This window comes from Microcaecilia unicolor, chromosome 6, assembly GCF_901765095.1.
Source record: "Microcaecilia unicolor chromosome 6, aMicUni1.1, whole genome shotgun sequence".
NCBI lineage: Eukaryota > Metazoa > Chordata > Amphibia > Gymnophiona > Siphonopidae > Microcaecilia > Microcaecilia unicolor.
In genome coordinates, this window is record NC_044036.1 from 276,998,259 (window position 1) to 277,022,361 (window position 24,103).

At 41.7% G+C, this 24,103-nt stretch overlaps 1 protein-coding gene across 3 annotated transcripts in view; it reads right to left on the reverse strand.

Annotated features, from left to right (window-relative positions):
- The window catches only part of LOC115472985, a 130,897-nt gene that overhangs the window by 15,510 nt on the left and 91,284 nt on the right, over positions 1-24,103 (reverse strand). For 2 of the 3 annotated variants that reach the window (XM_030207551.1, XM_030207552.1), the window contains one exon: positions 14,481-14,648. The exons of the other annotated variant lie outside the window; for it this stretch is intronic. In XM_030207551.1, the coding sequence (XP_030063411.1) occupies positions 14,481-14,648 (168 nt within the window). The remainder of the gene's footprint in view (positions 1-14,480; positions 14,649-24,103) is intronic. 3 annotated transcript variants of the gene reach the window in all.

Sequence of the window (24,103 nt, forward strand, 5' to 3'; positions counted from 1 at the left end):
AGGGGCTATTGGTGGCACTGTTTACTGAGGCGCATAGGCCACCAGTCATGTCTCTCCTTTGGTATAATCACATGAAGGAGTTCAACAGGTGAAGGATTTCCTGTCGTGCATTAATTATTCATACCTCTGTACCTCACTTTGAACATAATGGTTGATAAATAAAAAGCTGAGAAACCACATACTGAGGCCTCTGGATACTTCAAAGGTAAACAGAGGGAGGACAACAGGGCTCTGTGGCTCTCTATAACCGCTTTTCATTTTTCTGAGGCACCAAATTGAAGTGGACTGGGATTTGGTTCATGTGAAAGGCCAATTATAAGAATACTAGTAAAAAAGGCCCGTTTCTTTAGGCAAGGAAACGGGCTTTAGGCAGGCAATCCCCCCCCCCCCGTGCTACGGCCCCCTCGTACCCCCCCTCCGCGAACCTGTCATTCCCCCCCCCCCCGTGCCAGCGAAAACTGCCGCCACCGCCGTTGTTGTGCTACCTTCCCTTCCCTTAGGTTCCTCAATCATCTTCTTAGAAAGTTTAACTCCGTGCGTCTGACGTCAGACGCACGGAGTTAAACTTTCTAAGAAGATGATTGAGGAAACCACCCGAAGGTAGTGCACAACAGCGGCAGGAGGGGGGGTGCGTTTTTTGGCGTTCCATGGGGGGGATCGACAGGTTCGCGGGAGGGGGTGGGTTTCTAGGGGGGCATAGCGTGGGGGGGTGACAGCTGATTCCGAGGCAGTAGGAGGAGTAGGGAAACACGCTGCGCGTGTTTCCCTACTCCTTCCCTTGCCTTGGAATCAGCTGTGTTGACATCAGTGACGTCCGTGCGTGTCTGCCTCGCAGACCACTTGCAGCCAGGGAGCCACGGTCCCAAGCATAGAACGTTGGAGGTGTGAATTATTATATAGGAAAACTGTATACAGTTTTATAATGGGGCTGCAGAGTTTAGGTTGCCTTATGATTTTTAGTTTTTTCAGGTGCATAATTGAAGACCCATTTATTTTTGAAGGTCTTTGGGTTTCCATGATATTGGAGGCAGGGTTATGGGAGGCACTGACGTGTTTTTGTTTGCATTTGTGTGTTTACTGTTTTTGGTTTTTTTTATTGATGAATGACTGAAGATGTTTCTTTTCTGTACACGATTGGAGTTCTTAATATGTTTGTAAATCACCTAGATTTGGCTTTGCTGTAGACTGGCGAGTAACTAAATTCTGAAATAAACAAACACAATATATTGGGCCATATTTCATATTTCTTACTGTGCAATGGTTGCATAAATTGGGTTTTGCAGTGGATAATATATGATACTGCATTATCCGGTGAAAAGCCTTAGAAAATTGGGGCCATTAGCATTAGGAGGAATATACATCTTGCCCTAGATGCAAAAAATATATATAGTTTGGGGTAAGGTGGGCTATTTTTACAGTAATTAGATATACCTAGGTACCCTTTTTTCTTCCTAGTAAAAGAGGGGTGGGTGGGTGAGTATTGTGGTTTTATTATGATTATTAATAGTGTTTGCAATTTGATAGTGAGCATTTACAGATAATGGAAAATAGTTACATTTGAAGTATTTTATAGTAATATATCTGATAATGTAAATTTAATGATTATATACATTGTTTGCTGACTTGTATATACATTGTGCATTTATAGATATATTAATTTATATGATTTGTCTCTGCATTGTAAAATTACAATTACATTATACCTAATCTCACTAAGGGGCCCTTTTACTAAGACGCGTAGGCGCGTACACGAGTCCTATGCATATCAATTTTGAACTACCGCCTGGCTACCACAAGGCCCGGGCGGTAATTTTATTTTTTATGCGCGTCCACTAGGCGTGCCAGAAAAGCGCTAACCGGAAGGTAATCTGCATTGTACACGCATAGACCATTACTGCCCGGTTAACGCTTGAGACTTTACTGCTAGGTCAATGGGTGGTGGTAAGATCTCAGGCCCAAATGGAAGCGCCAATTTTTATTTTGCCCCACACGTCCATTTTCGCCCCCCCCCCCCCCAAAAGAAAGCTTTTCTTGCAGGCGTGATAAAAAATGGACCTGCGTGCGTCTAATAGACGCGTCTACACCAGCGCAGGCCATTTTTCGGCGCACCTTAGTAAAAGGACCCCTAAATAATTGGTCATTGTCACATGCAGGAAACTGATGAGTCTCTTGTTTATGAAAATTATGGATATATAACTCTACTGGCACCCTATACTTCAGAGATGCTTGCACATCATACATGCATCTCTGAAGTACATGTACATAACAATGGGACACAAAAAAGGGGTTAAACTGATACAAGTTTGAATCTTGTAAGCACCAGAATCAATCCTTGAGGTGAAGCCTTGATGATTGGAACCTTGGGAGTAAGGAGAGGGAAACAGATTAATTTAATCCTGTATTTCTGTCTGCCTCCTATGCTGTAAAACAAATTCTGTGAATATATGTACTCCTACAGAAGAACAGACAGTCTTATAAAAAAAGCATACTATGCTTTCAACTCCTACCTAAAATGTTTGACCCCTGGCCTGGCATTCTGACCCCTGCACCAAAGTTTTGACTCTTACCTAAAAGTTTTGACACCTGGCATGGAATTTTGACTTCTAGAATTTTGACCTTTGCACAGACGTTTTAACTCCTTAATTTAGTTTTGTCCCTAACCAGGGAATATTGACCCTCAGTATGGAGTTTTGACTCCTACCTAAAAGATTTGACCCCTAGCCTGGAATTTTGATTCTTTTCTAGAATTTTGTCCCCTACACAGAAGTTTTGACTACTTACCGTAATTTGGTTTTGACCCCCATCAGGGAATATTGAGCCTCAGTCTGGAGTTTTGACTCCTAACTATAACATTTTGACCCCTGGCCTGGAAATTTGATGCCTAGAATTTTGACCCCTGCACAAAAGTTTTGAATCCTTAATTTTATTTTTGAACCCAACCAGAGAATATTGACCCTCAGTCTACCTAAACGTTTTGACCCCTGGCCTGGAATTTTGACTCTTTTCTAGAATTCTGACCCCCTTCACAGAATTTGTAGAATATATATAAAATATATATAGAAAGATGGATAGATATAATTTCCTTCATGCATGGACGGCTTTTCTTTTCCAAATCGGTAAGCTGCAACGGGGATGGAAAAGGTATTGGCTTTTTGCGGGGAGTTTAATGCATCTGGGCCTTAGTTCTTTGAAGTTCCTTGTACAGCACAGGTTAATTGCCAATCATGATACACTACTGATTACTGTGACAAGTTCACAGAGGATTAGGGTTAGTTTAGCATTTGTATTTTTGTTTTACATACTATACTAATTTACTTTTCTCTCTCATATTTGTTTTTGTTTTGATTATACAATATGGATTATATTCATGCTTTTATTTTTATTTTTTTACTCTGCTTTATCAAATAAATAAATTAGGCAACAGACAACAGAACGTCCAGGTGGTCAGTCTTCTTGATTATGGTCTGCAAGTGCTGAAAAGCATGGATATAGATTATTTCATAACTGACACAAAAACAAACTGTGATATGAACAGCCTAAGGCAACACTGGAGGAGCAGGAGAGGAAGCTACACATAAAATAAGTCCCAATACGTTATAAGTAACAGAAAAGGCCATGAAAATCCACAATATGTATTTTAAGATACATAGGGATGGTAAATGTGAAATCTGCCCCATAGGACCTTTCATGCACACAGTCAAAATGAAAGGAGGTGGTGTTTATTTATAGGCAAAACTGAAGTACCTCATTACACTGCCTTCCCCACCCTAATACCTTGTAGCAGTGATTCCCACACCTGATCCTGGAGGCACCCCAGCCAATCAGGTTTTCAGGATATCCACAGTGAATATTCATGCGAGGGATCTGCATGCACTGCCTCCACTGAATGCAAATCTCCTATGAATATTCATTGTGGATACCCTGAAAACCTGACTGGCTGGGGTGGCTCCAGGACCAGGTTTGGGAACCACTGCCTTGTAATATTTTCTACAACAGTAAATATCACAAATTAGTCTGAAGCAATGTACAGGCGCTGGTACTAACTGGTGCTTACTCCACTGAACACTAAAAACTAACCTGTTTAAAAAGGCTTACTCTACTGATCCAACATAAATGCCTGATCTTTGCAACACAACAAAACCAAGGAACGTAATGGACATAACACAACTCTTCCGTTGTACGATTCCCTAGTGTGGCTGTGCCACATGAACTTTATCTTACCACATCACTTTGTATTTGTTTACACCGGAGTCTGTAACGCCTCTCCAGTACTATGTAAGCCACACTGAGCCTACAAATAGGTGGGAAAATAAATGTAACAAATAAATAAATAAACAAGCAGGCCTTACCTACAATTCAGAATTAAAACCTTATTTTGGATTCAGCTACAACAAAATAGGTCTCAAATCGGAATACCTTATGCTTCGAGCACCATCTAGTGGCTGAACAGAAGTTATGCAACTTAAAGATTGGTAGACCTTTGCATTAAACATTGCTAAATGAAGTGATCAGCACATTTTAACTACAACAGAAGAGAGGCTTTATTACAGCAGGGGACATATACATAGTAACATAGTAGATGACAGCAGAAAAAGACCTTCATGGTCCATCCAGTCTGCCCAACAAGATAAACTCATATGTGCTACTTTTTGTGTATACCTTACCTTGATTTGTACCTGTCCTTTTCAGGGCACAGACCATGTAAGTCTGCCCAGCACTATCCCCGCCTCCCAACCACCAGCCCCGCTTCCCACCACCGGTTCTGGCACAGACCGTATAAGTCTGCCCAGCATTATGCCCGCCTCCCAACCACCAGTCCCGCCTCCCAACCACCAGTCCCGCCTCCCACCACCGGCTCTGGCACAGTACGTATAAGTCTGCCCAGCACTATCCCCGCCTCCCAACCACCAGCCCCGCTTCCCACCACCGGTTCTGGCACAGACCGTATAAGTCTGCCCAGCATTATGCCCGCCTCCCAACCACCAGTCCCGCCTCCCAACCACCAGTCCCGCCTCCCACCACCGGCTCTGGCACAGTACGTATAAGTCTGCCCAGCACTATCCCCACCTCCCGCCACCGGCTCTGCCACCCAATCTCAGTTAAGCTCCTTAGGATCCATTCCTTCTGAACTGGATTCCTTTATGTTTATCCCATGCGTGCTTGAATTCTGTTACCGTTTTCATTTCCACCACCTCCCGCAGGAGGGCATTCCAAGCATCCACTACTCTCTCCGTGAAAAAATACTTCCTGACATTTTTCTTGAGTCTGCCCCCCTTCAATCTCATTTCATGTCCTCTCGTTCTACCTCCTTCGCATCTCTGGAAAAGGTTCATTTGCGGATTAATACTTTTCAAATATTTGAACGTCTGTATCATATCACCCGTTTCTCCTTTCTTCCAGAGTATACATGTTCAGGTCATCAAGTCTCTCCTCATACACCAGAGGGCATTTCATATGACCAAAAGAGCTGGTGTGTGGGTTCCTTTTGGAGTCCGATGTGTAAAATAACAGGTCCCTCCTTCAAGTTGCTGAACTGCTATCATCATCTTTGGTTGGTGATACCTGGGAACCCCACTAGCCTTAATGCCTTTGTTGCTGTATACACACACATGATAGATAAGAAAGATATTTTGCAAAGAGGGTTAGGAGGGGGTGAGGGTTTAACCACTAGGTTGCTCTCAGATAATAACTGGCTTCTTCTGATTTTAAGCCTATTCAGTGGTTCAATTTGGTCCTTATAAACTGCTTTGCAGTTTTTCAGGTCATCCATAATGAATATTCATGTGATATCTACCTTCAACTGAGACAGTTAAAGCACTTGAAACTACAAAGCATTAAAAGTGATCATAGTTAAGGTCTGGATCCAAGTGCTTTTGAAAGGCAGTGGTTGTGTCGTATAAAGCTATTTTTGAAGATATGACTTTGCATATTATGAATTCTTCTGACATTTATGTGGATGGTCTCCCTGAAGCAGCTTTTTGCGAAACATGGTCAACGGTGAGGACCCGTGTCTAAAACATTAGTATTTTGTTTCTCCTCAAATTTTACTGCAGTTTGAATTTCTTGTCCAAGAATATTTTTAAAAAATAGATTTGTTTGACAATTATTGAAACATAACTCAGATTTTGTATTTATTTATTTTTCATATTTTTTTACAATTTCACATTTTTTCTTTATGGATACTTAATTGAAATATTTGTGCAATGATTAATAAATGAGATGATCAGTGACACCATTAGTACTGTTTTCATCTCAGCATTATTAGCAGAATTTTTTTAATTAGTTACAATTGCTTTAAGTTCATCTTTGTGGAGGTTTTGTTGGTATATATATTTAGCTTTCTTCCAATTTACATTACGGATAGCCCTTGTTTTGTTTTTGGTTACCCAATGGAGGCAGTGCATGGAAATCTCTCATATCCATATTCTTTTCTTGTGATCGTCATAAAAACCTGACTGAGTTGAGAGGTACAGACCATGAAGCTTGATTCACTACCAATGAAAAACTGAAGGCTACCATTCTTACAGCATCAGCTTGCTAACCATCTAGTAACATATCGCCAATAGACAGCCATTTGGATTAAATATTGGATTATGTTCCATGTTGGCAAGTACAAGCTGGAGAAAACCAGTTCCACACAAGACAATGAAGGAGAAATTAGATCTTACAAGCTAGTTTTCTTTCATTTAGTCCCACTAGACTAGTCCAGATTCTAGAACCTGTGGGTTACGGTTGTCCACTAGCGGATGAAATAAATTGATCCTGTGTGATTCACCCCTTAAGCGCATTGTGCAGCCATAGATAGTATTTTGATGTCTACGGAGTGCACTATGTGTTTATTCATATACAGTATATATATATATATATATATATATATATATACACACACACACACACACAACTAATGTTAACGTATTGGTCTTAAAACAATAATGGAAGGTTTAACTGTAAGAGCTGTAGGAGAAAAATTAAACATGAGAACAAACTTGACAGTGCATAACCAGGATGAAAAGTGCAAGATTAGAGAAAGCAGAGTGCTCTAATAACAGCTGTAATACTAGGGAGAGCCTCCGGACTGGGATTGGGATCAAAGGAAAGAAAATCATAATGTAAGACCTAACTTTTCCTTCCTTAGCATCCTCAGACCAATCCAGAACCTGTGGGATGCAACAAAGCAAATGTATCAAGTAATGAAAAATTGCTGCTCTAGAGCAGTGTTTCCCAACACATGGTACATGTACCCTAGGGGGTACGTGTGACCTCCCTCAGGTGTATGTAGGAAGTGGCACCTGATCCAAAAAAAAAAAAAAAAGAGCAGCTCCCAGCAAAAAAACATGTACCATGTGTTGGGAAACACTGCTCTGGAGCAGCAATTTTCATTACTTGATACATTTGCAAAGACATTATATGCCTGTTTTGTAACAACAAGCATTAGCTGCATTGGGGGCTGTAGGGCTTTTGAGAAGTGCTTTGTTGCATCCCACAGGTTCTGGATTGGTCTGAGGATGCTAAGGAAGGAAAAGTTAGGTCTTACATTATGATTTTCTTTCCTTTGATCCCAATCCCAGTCCGGAGGCTCTCCCTAGTATTACAGCTGTTATTAGAGCACTCTGCTTTCTCTAATCTTGCACTTTTCATCCTCGTTATGCACTGTCAAGTTTGTTCTCATGTTTAATTTTTCTCCTACAGCTTGAGAGAGAGAGAGAGAGAGAAGCTCAGAGCTGTATTTGGGCTCTGGCATGCATTATTGCAGCTAGGGTGAGGAGGAGCCCACAGAGAGAGAAAGCTTTCCTGGGGAAGGAGAAAGCTTTCCAAGGGTAGCACACAGCTGTATTGGGCAGAGACATGCCCTATTGTACAAGTTCCTGTTGTAGAAGCAGGGGCCCAATGCAGAACGGGGAAAAAAATGTGCTCTTTCACAGTAGCTGCAGATTCAGAAGCACTTGCAGAGAGCACTTGGAATGCAGTGTGCTTCTGAGCCGAGTTCAGTGTGCCTCTGCAGCTTCTGTGCTTGCGCCTGCTGGGAAGCCTGTGAAAGTTGTAGGAGCGGTTTCTTTTGGGATCCAGGTGGGGGCAAGGGCCCAATAGTGAACTTGACCGCCAAATAAAACAAACAAATGAAGCTGCAGAGGCATGCTGCCTTATGAATGCTCTCTGCACGTGCCTCTGCAGCTTCTGTGCCTGCTCTCAAATCAGTTTGTTTGTTTTTTTTTCTCTCTCTCTCTCATATAAAGGACTGAAAAGATTGAAGTCCCTGCACCTTAAAATGCCAAACCCTTCATTCTATCCATTTTTTTCCCTTTCTCCAGATGTCCTTTCTTGGAGAAGAGGGCCAATTGGGAACAATTGCTATAAAGGAGTTTTCTAGACAGCATCTAACACATGAGAAAGCTGCTACTTGAATTAAAAGGGCCCCCAAGGAAGTCCTCTTTTGAGTCCATCCTAAAGAAATGCCAGGAAGCAAGGGAAAGGCCTAGGAAAAAGAAATTGAAATTTCCACACAGCACACCATAGACTTGTACAGCGTACACAACAATTGGGCAAATAACACTTCCTAGCCCGAGAGCACGGTAATACCCTTCTCCATCTAACCCCATCACCTCAACTAGGTGTGAACTCAGAACCAAGTTGTTAAGAGAGAATGGCTATGGATACTCCTTGACAACAGGTCCCCGAAGTAGAAATCCGTTCTTCTGGGAAAATCATGGCAACTGGCTGAATATAAGACCAACCCAGCGGTATCAAAAAAGTGGATTAAGGTGAAAGGTAATCTTTTATTACACCCAAAGGAACACAGGGGCAGTGAGAAAAAGCAGCATGCACAGGTCAGAGCTACCATATGTCCAGAACTTTGAAATGAGCCTCCTACTGCCAAAGAAGTATAGAATCCTAGTGTTGGCTGTTATAGCTAGGATGTCTAAAAATAAAGAGCATCAACCATTTGTTTCACATGGTCATTTCCATTCACAACTGCCTTGGGGGAAAAAGTTATTCTCGAGAGAAAGCTTGAATGTGCACTGTTGACAAACTAGCAAGCTCTTTCTGCCCAAGTAGAAGCACTTTTCTAGACATCACTATGGATCTCCTGGGGGTTCGCAACTCAATTCTCAATTAAGTTTTCAAGATAAATTTGCTTAGAATGGAGGTAGCACATGCAAATTTCTCACACATATTCATTGTGGGTATCTTGAAAATCTGACTAGCTAGGTGTGTCCCGAGGACTGGGTTCAGAACTCCTGCCCTTGACTGAAGTAGCAAGTTACTGTTGTCACACAGACATAAGACATCCTCACTGCTCCATCAAGAGAACAGAGCTGAAGGACTGCAGTAGTAGTTGAACCATCCTTGTCTGACAGTTGATGGACCATGCACTTTGCAGCACCTGACCCTGACAGAGAACACTCAGAGAAACAGGATAGCATCAGCTATTACTACTATATCACAGGTAGTCCTCAGGTTCCCAACTCAAAGCTGAGTGCTCAACCAAAGCACCACTGCATGCTGATTTCATGCTTTCAACTTCTAAGGCAAACACCGATAGCTCTGTCAGTGTGGTGACCAACCGGAGGATAAGAGAAGATCATGATTGTAAATCTGAATGCTGGTAAGAACCCAGTCCATGCATGTAGACCATATTCAAAGCTCCTTCTGGTGTAGAAGCAATCACATGTGGGAAGGAAATAGGAATATGCAATGCTTCAAGGGCTGCCAAGGAATGAACTGTGTGTGGGTAAGCTCTGAGCATACCTGTGATGGAGAAATGGAAGGGCCATTTTGTGGCACTACATCTTCGACTCTTGCCCCATGGACACTGCAGATGGTGCAGGCTAGCATCTCCCGCTATGCGGTTGTCACCAGCATGCAGATAGCAAGGAATCAACTCACTGAAGCTGAGCTAGGAGAGGGTGTCCCTTTCAGCATTGGAGACTCATCTTCATTTAGTTCAAGATGTCGAGTTCCCCAACCGAAGCAGGCTCCTCAAATCAGTGTGCACAGATTTCAGAATAGCTTAATCACTCCTGAGCAGGTCGATATGCTGATAGTGGAGCCGAACCTGAACTCTGGAACAATGAAGGATGATTCAAGGAACAACACAGTGAATCCACTCAGAGTCAACAACGCTGAATGTCAGGAGGGAATTTTCTGGAACAGGGTACAGAGGCTTCAAACCTTAGTGCCGGCTCTTATTAGTGCACTTCCCCCGAAACCTAAAACTATCTATGGATGCTTTGTGGGAAACGTTAGTAGGGCTAAAGGTGTCCCTGATGAAATGGGTGAATAACATCTTAGCCTCCATGTAATCAGTGCAAACAGGGAAGGAGGAGTGGTATAGGCAAATAGAAGGGATGAAAATGACTATTTAATTTATAAGTGTATGGAGCATAGGGGAAAAGTGATTTCAAGTTGTCCTTAGGTGAAGATAAGAGGTCTTTGAAAACTACACTAAAAGACTGAACTTGAGACTTGTCAATATAGCTCTAGGAAAATTGACATCACCCCTAGATATGTTGAAACAATTATTATATGAAGGTGTTAAAAATTCCATCTGAGACTATTCCACCTATTATTAGAACTTTTTTTTAACCCAATGGGAGAATAAGACAAGAGAATCTTTCCCCAGGAGAAAGCAAGGGAGTTTGGATATAACTGCTCTGGTAGAAGACTCCAATTTAGAAATTGCTGGCCAAGGAGACTCTCCTAGTGACTTTTGCACCAGAATGTGATACAATCTGGATGTTAAAATTGTGTTTTCGTTTGTTTGTTTACAAGTTTAGAAATGAACTGGGGTCAAAAATCTTTGTTTTTCCATGTATTTCTAGAAATTCTCAAGAGAGGCTTAAGCCTTTCTCGGCAACGAGACAGAGTTAATTCCTCTGGAGCATCTTTTTTGCTTGTTTCAATGTTTATGTGTTGTTAATTATAATAATTCAAACTATATTTTAAGACCCTGTTCAATTGAAGAATTTTCTTGATCGCTGATTTCCTATTTCAGTTACATCTATGGTTCTGGAAGTGAAGTGAGTTAACGGTACAGAATAATTGTACTCATTATCAGCCTTAGCGATGTCTTAACATTTATTTTCCTGAATTGTTGTTTAAAGATTTTGCCCAATTCCTTTGTTGTGTCCCCCTATATGGGAATTTTCTAAAACTAGATTACCTAATTGTTTTTGAGGAGTTTTTTCTTCATTGGTTTTTGGAAATTTCCTTAAGTGTGTTGATAATGCCTAAGCAAGAATTTAGATTTTCTTATAAAATTGCATAAATTAAAAAATTACAATTTGACACCAAACACAGAAATATATGTGAGCAACTTTCAAATCAACCTAGGGAACTAGTCTGCTCTTGAAGAGAGGTTAATTAGTTAGCCTTGTGATTGCCTAAACTGCACTGGGCTGAAACCTGCTCACTTTTATGTTGTGTACTGGCCGAAAACAGGCAGTTACCAAAATAAAGATATTGTTAGAAAGCACTCTTGGAGCAGCTGCAAAACTAAAGAGAATTCCTCAAACTGCTAACAGTGCTCCAGAATTAAAAAAAAAATACAAAAAAAAATCTTTTATGCTGCAGCCAAATGTAAACTGCTTTGAGAACAAATATAGTGATGAGTGGCTGGCAGACTTTAGACTCTCTCTCTCTCATCTAAAGGTTTCCAAAATGCAAAAAAGAATATCATCCGACTCCTCTCACGTGTCTCTGAACAGAAACACTAGTTCTAGATTTAAGAAAGTTTTGTAGTTTAGGAAGAATGGCTGCCACCATGGCAGGGGCAGGACACAAAGGAACTACAAAAGAATGTGAGAGGACAAGAGAACTGCAGAGTGTGATCTTGCCTAATGACAACCATGACCACACTCTTCAAAGGTAAATAGAAACTATTGCCCACTTTTCTGTGACAGAGAGAAACAAATCTGTTGGGCCTCACCACAAAACTTTAGGGACATACAAAGCCAAAAGGTCCCTGGTTAACCTTGTTTTCTTGCCATTCTAAGAGGAGATCAACTGCATATAAAACTGAGCACCCTGAAGGACGAAAACAAGGCTGCCTGTATTCTTGCATTGCAAAATACAGTTCTAAAAAGACAATTGTGTGAACAGCTTGGATTATCTTCAAATATCCCCCCTGAAGGTTAGGCTCCCCCAAGATGTTCACCAGCTTCTCTAGAATTTTTTGGAATATCATCATGCTTTTAAAGGAAGACTACATGGGTCTTGGTAACGGAAAATGCAGAGAATCTCTCAGCCATAAAGGCATGTGGTCAACAGTGCCGCAGTCATGCTTCTTATAGATGTTCCAATGAAGACAGACAGTGCCTAACCCTTCAACTGAACACATTTCTGTATGTGCAGCCTCTGTACACTCTTCAATAAATCTCCAGCGACCAACGCCATGACTCTGCTGGGCCCTATGCTGCCAAGCTCTAAAATCTATGGCGCTAAAAATCGGATCTGAAACATCAAAAGTAGGTTTCTAGAAGAATACTAGCCTGTGATCTTGACATGCTTAAGCACAGAATCATCTACTGGAATTATTTAAATTTTCAACTTTTTTTTTCCTTCAGTGTAAATAGCTATCAGGCATGCCAGTCTTGAACCTATGACTCTTGGGTTAAGAAGCAAATACCTACAGAAGGTGATCTCTCCACAGGAGAAATGAGAGTCAAATAGACGAACAGTGGATCCAAAAAGAAATCCTCTCACAAACGGTGTTTCTTAAACAAGGTCTTTATTCATTTGATGTGAATAAAAACCTTGTTTAGGAAACACCATTTGTGAGAGGATTTCTTTTTGGATCCACTGTTCGTCTATGTGACTCTCTTGGGTTAGGAGACAGCTGCCTTCCAGGACTGGTAATTCTGTTTCTTGTAACTTTTTTTTAAAAATCGCTGATACTAAGGGTGCACCTTAAGACTGGCGCAGCTTCTTATTCATTAGGCCCCAAAGGGTAGAGATTAACTGTAGCTCTACTCCATCTTAGTCCTATAATCAGTGACCCACTCCCGTACAAACTGAGCCTGTAAGGCTTCATAATTTGGAAAGACCTTCAAGAAAAGTTACAAATTCTCTCAAGGATTCCCCTTCCCCTCCAGTACGAGGCTGTAACATTGGATGAACAAAGAACACAATGCTTCTTAAACTGGATTATCATCTCCTTTACTCAAAGAAAGTTCTCCAGCTTCTAAGATTGCCAGGGACTGAGAGCCAGTCACAAGGGGCCCTCTGCAGAAAAAAGCCTCTGCTGACAGCTCAAAATGAGAGATCAACTCCTCCTGCATACACAAATGCCTGTGCTTAGCCTTTACATCTGCCCCACACATGGAAGAATAGAGGAATTCCTGCACTGGAGGTCCCTTTGAGTGTTGCAACAGGAAAGCTTTGTGAAAAGGAAGACGATTCTGGGGATATGGAATCCCTGTTTCCAGGGGTTCCACTAGGCTGCTGATTCTCTAGGACCTCTCAAGTTGAGAGGAGCTTTCCTTAAACCACCTCAGTCTGGTAATCAGAGTTACAATAACAAAATGTTAGACTGAGTAGCTTCAGAAGGAGCAAAATCAAAATGGATTCCTTTCTATGCTTTACACCCATGGGACTGTACAGGTCCCTGCAAAATGCTTCCATTCTCCTGCAAAAGAGCTGGTGGCCTCTTTGGGGGATACCCTGTAACAAAAACTGAAAGAACAGCCATTATGGGAAGAGAAACTCTGATGGCTGCCAGAAAGCGAGCAGGATTTCATGTGCCCCACTGGGACCAGCGTGCCCCAAAATTACCACAGGAGCGCACGCTGTGTCAGTAGGCAACATGCTTTAACAAGGCAGCACCCTTGCCAGTCACAATTCTTGGCTTGTAATCCAAGTTCCCTTGAGTAAGGCTAAACTAAAGAAAAGCTTACCCCTTGCAGAACGGGTATAAACTCTTGACACTATACAGTGAATAGAAAACACTATGTACTTGAAGCTGTGCTTTCTTTTTTTTTACCCAAGGCAATTTCTTTTCTCTGTTCCTCTCAGGAGACAGGAAAAAGCAGTGGCAACTAGGGGAAGGAGTTTGATTCCCCCACCCCCTCAAGTATCACCCCTGCTCCAGGATAAATGGATCACACCCCTCTGCTCTACCGGCACATAGTTCACACCCCTCTGCTCTACCGGCACATAGTTCTCCAACTAGGTCAGGAACTGCCTCAGAAACCAGTATAGGAGCTGCACACAGTTCAACCATCACAATCCACTGGAAACAAAGAACTATTGAGTGTCTATGACTGCACACTGCCCTCAAGGGACAAATTCCACAGAACTATTTTATTTCTTTGTCTCCATACACTGGTAGGCAGGCATAAACCCACATATTCTGGACAGGTCTGGTAACTGTAGATCACTCTCGTAATTGCAAGAGTAGGAAAGACCTTTTCAGACTTGGAAAAAATACGAATAAGATCATATAGCATTTGTTGGGAGGAAGCACTCAGTACACAGAGCTTTACCTGTGCAACAGCCACCTGCGTTTGTTGCTGTTGCTGCAGTAACTGGTGCTGGAGTAGCTGGAGACGATGTTGCGATGCCAGTGGGGTTGACAAGGCAGATGAACAAGAGCTGCCAGGAGAAAGCAGTTGTTGGGATGCTGTTCTGTACAAGGAGTCATTTTCAGCATCCTTCAAGACAAAAACACAAAAATGACGATGTTGAACTCAAGACGCAGTCAGATTTTAGAATGCACATCAAATTATCCAATCTTTAATATTGTAGACTGAGTTGATGAAACTGCTCCGATTAGTGGGAAAAAGTTGGTCAATCTTGCAAATGGCATAAAACCTTAATAAGTTCAACAAAATCCTAAGTGCTCATAGTGAAAGGGATATTTCTACCCGTACAATCCAGATTTAATCTCCTTTGGATATTTGATATAATAAAATCCTTTTTCAAAAAACACAACTCATAGCACAATTATATCACAGATACTTCAGGATCCTCAGTGAGGATCTGGGATAAACATGAATGGATCCTGAAGTATCTGTGATATAATTGTGCTACGAGTTGTGTTTTTTGAAAAAGGATTTTATTATATCAAAGATCCAAAGGAGATTAAATCTGGATTGTACGGGTAGAAATATCTATTTATAAGAATCCAGCTTTAAAAAGATCTATTTTGCTCTCATAGTGAAAGGGAACACAATTGAAAAGTGAAAGCTAACACACAGAGCATCGCAAGTGTAAAGCAATTCCAGTTAGCAACTGAACATCATCCCACTGACAATTCTTGGGATTAATTGGTGGATTTTTTTTTTTTTTAGCAGAATGTTTCCAAGTAAAAGGATCAGTAAGAAAATGAAGTTCATAATCAAATAAAAAGATACACCAATCATGTCCGCCAAATAAGGATAGAAGCAGGAATATATAATTACCCAAAAGGGCTAATTGCTTTAAGTCATATTTATTTAACAATAGCTGGCCTTCATTCCCTTAGCTAAACAAAAATAAACCCCACAAAAACAGATTAGGTACACAATAGTGATGTTATACATTTAAATCTCAGCCCCTATATTTAAATGAATACAAACTGTTTAAAATGGGGGGGGGGGGTGCTGAACATGGGTGGAGGGGAGGGCAGGAGAAATGTTGGATATGTATGGAGGAGAGGGAAGACAGGAAGGAGATGCACATGGATGGAGGGAAGGAGATGCACATGCTGGACTGGACATGGAGTGGAGGAAAGACAGAGGAAGTAGATGCACATGGAGGGGAGAGGAGAAATATAGGACACGGGTGGAGGGGAGGGAAGACAGAGGAGGAGATGCACATGGATGGAGGGAAGAGAGGAGAAATGCTGGACATGGATGGCGGGGAGGGAAGAAAGGAAGTGAGATGAACATGGATGGAGGGGCGGGAGGAGAAATGCTGAACATGGATGGAGGGACGGAGAGAAGAAATGCTGGACATGGATGGAGGGGAGGGAAGAAAAAGGAAGGGGATGCATACTGACTGATATGAGGGAAAGGGAAAAACTACACATGGATGGAGAAAATAGATGCTGGATGGAAAGGGGGAAGAGAGGGGGCAGATGCTGGATGGAAAGGGGGAAAGTTAAGAACAAGGAAAGAAGAAACAAGAGACTGAGATGAACACAATTAGAAAGAGTAAATGGCCAGACAACAAAAGTAGGAAAAAATGAATTTTATTTTTAGTTTAGTATAAAGTAGTGTGGTAGCTGTGTTAATAAATACAGAAAATGGAAAAAAGGTACTCTCTTTATTGGACTAATTTTAATACATTTTTGACTAATGTTTTTTTTTTGTTACATTTGTACCCCGTGCTTTCCCACTCATGGCAGGCTCATGGGGCAATGGAGGGTTAAGTGACTTGCTCAGAGTCACAAGGAGCTGCCTGTGCCTGAAGTGGGAATCGAACTCAGTTCCTCAGGACCAAAGTCCACCACCCTAACCACTAGGCCCTCCTTTCCCATGTCAGAACTGAATACCAACAGCAGTATACTGTCCTGACCTGAGGAAAGAGGTTTTGGCCTCTGAAAGCTAATTAAAAAATGTATTTAGTCCAATAAAATATTATCATCATATTTTACATTTTTTGTTTTATTTGTATTTGTTAACCTATATTATAGTGATTGAAATATGTCAGTTTTTGAAATTTGCATCTCTTTATATTTGCACAGTACAGGGGGAGGGGGGGACTGTTCAGGGAAGAAGTCCTGGTGCAGGTTGCAGGCAGCCTTTGAGTGGCGCTGCCACTACCCAGGTGAAGACTGCAGCAGACAAGATGTTAAGGCGGGGGCAGGGGAATGCACCATCTGTAAAAAAAAAAATAATTTCAGCACCCCCCAATCATTTTGAAAAGTTGGCTCCTATGAAAGTTAGGTGCAGTTTATAGAATACGCTTACCCCCTAATTCTAAAAAATGTCACCAAAAATTGTGCGTGCAAATTTGGGCATACAACAATTTAATTGAAGGTTATTAGCACCAATAATTAGCTTTTAACGTGCAATTGGCACTAATTAGATTTAATTAGCATTTACACACAAACTGAAAAAGGGAGCGCAGAAATGGAAAGGTCATGGGTGTAACAGGGGTGTTCCTAAAATTAGCATATTTTGTTATAGAGTAACAGGGTTATGCATCTAATGTAGGCACGTATATTTGCACCACATTTCAGCTGGTGCAAATGGCTGCGTCTAATGTGAAGCACTGCTTATAGAATAGCGCTTTTTTTCCACACAGATTTTTTTGGTACCACGTCTAGAATCATGCTCTTAGTGTCTAACTTTAGATATGAGGATTTACACCAAGTAAACCCAAGTGTAAATCCTTGCATCTAAATTAGGCACAGATCCCTCTCATTCTATAACAGCACGCATAAATTCTAGAAATGTCCGTGATCCGCCCATGAACCTCCCATGGCTGCGCTCCCTTTGCAGAGTCATGTATAAAATTTACTCGCAAATCAAAGCAACCAAAAACGCGTGCATAAATTTCAATTAAGGCCAATTAATGCCAATTGATCAGCACCCAATTAGCACTAATTGGCTCATTATTCAATTAAATTGCATGCACAAATTAGGTACACGCCTAAATCTGCGAACACAAATTTTAAGCACCATTAATAGAATTTCAGGGTTGTTGCATTTTCTACAAGGAGAATAAATACATAAGTCTCTCTACCACTAGATGTCACCATTTGCTATATAAAGACCAAGTATTCTAAAGTGAAAAAACTCCCCCAATTATCAGTATTTGAGGCTCTTATGTCCAAAGTTGTTTTATGTTCTAAGGTGGGTTAGGAGATTGATTTGTCCATGCTCAGCACAAATAATTCTCAAATCTCAATGGAAATGGAAATATTCCGCCATATTCTGACCACGGACATGTCCTCATCCTGTTGAAACACACCTCCTTCACATGTACATTTAGGGACTACAAGCAACGAAAGAATTAAAATTGTATATAAATCAGTTAGAACTGCAAGTGATTTTACACCCTCCAAGCATTCAAATCACAAACCTTAGGAAGGCTGTTCTTGTTTAGATCAAAGTCGCTTACCTGTAATAGGGAGTTCCTCAGACAAATGGATTATGTCATCCTGTGACAGCAGCTCTCCAGACAGATTTTTAAGTATTTGAAATTAGTCCTCCCACCCCCCTCCATCAACACCACATGCTACCAATGGCAGCACAACAGCAGTCTATGACGTAGCTGTGAATTACTTGCACAGGTTAACCAGTGGGAGGAGGGTCTAGTATTGGTCAAAGTACTTAAGTAAAAGTAAAAATAAATGTATATTTAAATACTTAAGTAAAAGTACAAGGAACACATTAAACAATTTACCTAAGTAAAAAAGTTATTGCCTAATATGATACTTTTTGAGTAAAATGTATCATTAGTACAGTGCATACAACTACTGTTAACATTTTTATCCCTAACACTTTTATTGCTCTACAATTGAATCTACTTTGCTTTTAGTAAAACTAAATTTTGAAAAATGATTGTCACACATGTGAGTGCACTTGTGAGTTTTTAATCCACCACAGCTAAAAAAAAGTATTCAACAACTGCAGTATCAGGAAGTGGATTGTTCAGTCTGATAAAAGTTCCTTCAAATCAGGCCAGGCCACAATATTACTGATGCCTTTTAACTGGGTCTGCAAGAACCGATCAAAGGAATCTCTGCCTGAAACACTTGACTTCCTTACAGCAAAGGATGCTTTATCATCATCATTGTCATTATCATCTGTATTAGTAGTTCTGCTAATTCATCATTTGCATCTTCATCTTCGTTATCATTTTCATGCTGTCCAATTACAGGGAAGGCTTTCTCAAAGTTGAAATCATTGTCCGTTGTTGTCAAACTATTTTTCATCTGATGGCAAACTCTGAATATCTTCAAGAACTGATGCAAGAATGTCAAATGTATGGAAACTCTTCAGTCTTAAGGCTAAATAAGCAGACACCAATTCAGTGGACTGTCACGCCAATGTAAATTTTTCCATGGGATGTCCAGCAGTCTGTTGCAATAGAGACATATGTCTGATCAGCAAGAACTGCAACCAGCTTCAGCTAGTGAGAGTAGTCTAGTGGTTAGAGCACCAAACTTAACATCCAGAGGTGGCCAGTTCACCACTGCTGCTCCTTGTGATCTTGAGCAAGTCACTTAACCCTCCATTGCCTTAGGTACAAAATTAGATTGTGAACCCTCCAGGGACAGAGAAATACCCCATGTACCTGAATGTTAACTCACCTTGAGCTACTACTCAAAAAAGGTGTGAGCAAAATCTAAATAAATAAAAATCTCCGCTTCAAAGTGACCAAACTCATCACTGTTCTGTTTGACTGGAGACTAAGTAGCCAGTTCAACAAACACAGGCAACTCTACTGTTCTCATAGGCTGTATTCCCTGAACACCAAAATTTAAGATGAGATGATCCACTGTTTGTTTGACGAGATTTGCAATTGCAAAATCCTGTTCCAGGTTTTGCTGTTTCATTTGGTTTACTGAGGCATCATCATTTAGGGCTCTGTCACTTTTACTTTTTACTGCAAACATCAGAAGTAACTAGGTAAGAGTAGTAAAACTTGGTAAAATTACTTTAGTAAAAGTAACAACATTTTTTCCTGTACTTCTCTACAAGTAAAAGTAACAAAAAACTTTTACTTAAGTACAGTAATTTCATTCACTTTGTTACAACACTGGGAGGGACAAATTGTGGTATTCCCCTGCTATCTTTGAAGAACCTCCATTATAGGTAAGCAACTTCCCTGGTGACAGCAAGGGCATACCTCCACACAAATGGGTGACTTTAAAGATGAAAATGCTGTAAACTGTTTAAGCAAGACTGCAACCCAGGGCAGGTCTAGATATAGGCTGTTATTAAAACAAGCACTTTGCCTATCCTCTCACTATGAAAGTATATTAGAAAATAACACAGGTATAGGAACCCGTGGTAATGGGGGCAGAGCCCGCAAGGACAGGGACAAACTTTGTCCCCATGTCATTCTCTACTTTGAAGGCTGATAATGAACTGGACAATTATTTATGTTTGAGTGATGCACATGATGATGTTTTGATTTTTTGGAAAAACAAGCAGAAGTGCTGGCCACAACTAGAAAAATTTGCACAGGGGATCCTGTGTATTCCTGCTACCCAGTACATCTTCTGAGACGACATTTTCTATTGCAGAAAGGACTATGGAAGACAGGAGAGATAGACTGAATTCTGAGATTGTTGATGACTTATTCATCCACAGTTTAAAAAAATCATAATGATGCTTTGTGACAAAATAGTGGATTTGTAAAGCCTGTAAACTATATTATTTCTTGAAGTGTATTTCTCTAGTTTTGCCAGCAGCTGATGCATGTTTTATGTTTAAAGCCAAGTGTGAAAATCAGTGGTCTAGTCCTTAACTTTGTGAGACAGGTTTTGGGGAAACGATGTTCTGATTAAGATGAAACTTTGTTCACCATACACCTGTGGGGCCATCCACAATTCAGTGTACAAAAGCTTGAAGCTCACTTGCTGTCTGTGCAGAAATTGATTGCAGAGCATTCTTCCTCCTTGCAGTAACTATTTTTAGAGGTGTTTGTCTTAACAGTTCAAAGGAGGCCAGAAGAAGTTGGGCAAGTACAGTACAGAGGTCCCAAAAAAAAGGTCATCATCTTAGTGGGTGGTTGAGAATTCATGAGTCCTTGCAAGATCCTTAATATTAATGTGTGGCCAGATATGTGTTTCCCAGTGATTAGTTTACAATACCTGAAACAGATGACCAGTGGATTTTTACAGAATTAGGGTCAGATGCACTAAACTTAACGAGCCATTAACATGGGTTTTAAACTGGTTCTAGGCAGTTTAACGTGCAAGTAGTAAACCAAGACATGCACAAAAGGGCATTGTCCGATCACGGTAGCAGCTAACGAAAACGGAATGCAGATGAGCAAATTAGTATTATATTGTGTAGAAATCGTATTGTAATGAGATGCACTACCGTTTTCCCCGATTGCCTAACCGTAGAAAATCTAACGGGAGGTCTGTACCTCTCATTGGGGCTGCGCGGGACGTCCAATTGCTCATCAGGGCCGTCCTTCTAAAGTGCCTAACATGGACGTCCTTCACTGAAACATTAAAAAAAAGACGACCCTAACGAACACTTGGACGTTTTTCCCCAGATTTTTTTGTGATGGGTGTTCTTCTGCGAGGACGTCCAAATCAAAAAACTATTTGGACGTCTCTTTCGATTATGCCCCTCCTCCAGGTCTCTCTCAGCCAATCACAGTGCATTTAGCTGTCACCGGTGTCAGCTAAATGCGCTGTGATTGGCTGAGAGAGACCTGGAGGGGGCATAATCGAAAGGGACGTCCAAATAGTTTTTTTGGACGTCCTCACATGTCCCGATGCCGGTGGTGGTCATTTTGGGGCAACTCTCACCCCCCATCGCCCCCAGAGCCGCGCATTCCTGGGGAGGAGGGTCTGCACGGTCAGCCGCAATCCACCCCCATCTTCCGAGAGTGGGGCAGCAGGGATCACCAGGTGTACCAGCGGCTGCAGGTTGCGCTCTGGCCCGTGGCACTGACAAATGCTTGTCAGGGACATCCTTTTTGGATGTCTTTGGCATGCACAGAGCAGCCAGCATAATGCTTGGCTGCTCTGCGCATGCTCGACCGGTTGACTGGTTTCCGAGGGAATAGAGAATGCAAGTGAGCTACAACGAGCAGCTCATTTGCATTCCATTTCCTTGATGCATGGCTGTTCCCTACCGATTCGCTATGGAATCGGTAAAGGAACGGCTCTTCCGAGGACCTTAGTGCATCTACCCCCTAGTCTTTAATCCAGAATCTGAAAGCTACAATATGAAAGATATTTTATAAATTGGACATAATGTTGGTCCCTGACAATTGTTCCTACCAAGTCTGCAAATCTAGTGGCACTTAGTCTGGTCAGATGTAATTGTAGCAGTTTTTCTAAAAGATAAAAGATGTCCTAAACTTCTTGAGGAGCTCTAAGTTTGAGAAATTTGGGACTGAGATGAAGTTGCTCTTCATGCTATGTCAATAGGCTTGAGTCTGTTAAAGGTTGGTCTTATGCTAGTGAAATCTACCAGGACCATGAGCTGATTTATTATTTTGAACACCAATCTTCTATAATCTCCAGCAAGTTGTTCCTAAAGTACAGCAGCCTACCTCTGACCAAAAATCAAACTTTCAGTGCATTTTTGAGGCTGGCAGAAGCAGAGGTGAGCTACTGCTTCTTTTCATCTAGCCTAGCTTTTCCACAAAGAGCAGATTGTTGTTTGTAACAAGGGAGAGAGATTAATGAGTTTTCAGATCTTACTGCACCTGCTAACCTGACTCTTGGGAACAGTGACTTCTGCAGTTAACAGAGCAGTAGAGAAAGAACCAAGATTTTCTCTAACCAAGGATTCAGCATAAACAGAACCACCCAAAAACATGATTAGCACCAGGTGCAGACTGAGGGTAGTCTGGACCCCCAGGCACTGAGGGTGGTCTGGGCCCCTCGCCTGGCCACTACTCAACATCCTCCCTGCCGCTGCAGCTGAGGCCACCACTGCCCCAGTCCTACCTGAGGGGTCCTGGTAGTCTGGTGGCCTCTGCGGGGGGGGGGGGGGGGACGACGACACGTTCTTTCCTATCCCATAGTAGTCTCGCAGGTGTCGACAGTCTCACAAGACTTCCACAGGGAGTCTCGGCTGCCATTTTTAAAATGCGGAGGGGGAATAGTGGCAGCCCAGGATGGAAGGAACAAGTCCCCCCCCCCCGAGGCCACTAGATCACCAGCGGCGCGCTGGGCATCCGGGTATCCAGGTATAGCCTCTGGGCCCTCGGACACTGCCCAGTTGCCCGAATGGTAAGACCGCCCTTCATTAGCACAGTATGCAGCGAACCACCAGAGTATATACAAATCTGATTACCTAGTTCAAAGCTTTCACAATGAATTCCCCATCTCCCAAAAACGAAAGCCTTCATTTTATGATTCAAAAGGTTGCCGTGAACACAACTTTTTTTTATTTGTATGAAGTCTTTATTTAACACTAAAGCATAGCAATAAGCTCTTTAAACAAACTATTAATATGCACTGTTACATATATTATCCAAGCAAACAAAGGATCACCTGGTGCACCCTGTTCCCACAATTTTAACATCCATAGATTAACCTCAACGAACTTCAATACATTTTTAAGGTGTTACATGAAAGGTATCCCCCTCCCGTTACCCGCCCCTCCCACCCCCAACCCTCCCACCTCACCAACCCACTAAGGAACCACTCGACACTTCCAACCACTCATTGCCGTGAAGACAACTTTTAACACCAGAAGTTAAACAAGAAAAGCAAACAAATGAAAGACAAATACATGGAAAAACAAACAAACAAAAAAAAAACCACACAACTTCTATCTGGGGGGGGGGGGGAACAGATTTTCTTCTCTCTTTTCAACTATATCCTTCTATAAACTCACCGTTTATTTTTTTAAATGAACTGAACTCTTTACAGGTCTCGGGTTCTGAGTTGCTGTGTGAGATATTTGAGAGGGGGCAGGATCCATAGGCCACACCTGAAGGCGCTGTAGGAAGAACCGTCACAACTATGACCATCCATAAGCAGCATAAAAGGAAGAACCTCGTGCCCAAACTAGCGCTTGGGCCAGTGAAGGCTCCAAATCTCAGCCAGGCATGCATGGAGTTCAGAAGCGGGGGTATTATGGATTTATGGATCATAAGTAAATAAGTCGGTATAAAGTTAAAAGGGCATGTGATATGCTGAGATGGGATTTAAAGGACAAGATACTTCAAGTACAAGATAATGCTTTGTTGGCCAAAAAAAAAAAAAAAAGTGTTACAATTAAAAGGAACATTGCACAGAACACATACTAACAGACACCTACAAAACATATGTGGTGGCCCTTGCATTAGCACCAGCACCCCCACCTTCCGCCATACCAACCCAAGTACACTCACCCTATTCCCTCTTCCCCTTCAAGGTACTCTCTGTTTCTCTGTTTTCCTTGCCTCCCCCTTGATTTTCCTGTTCCTTAGAGCAGCTCCAGCAGATTGTAGCATCATCAACTCCTCCTACTCCCCCTCTAAGCAGGGT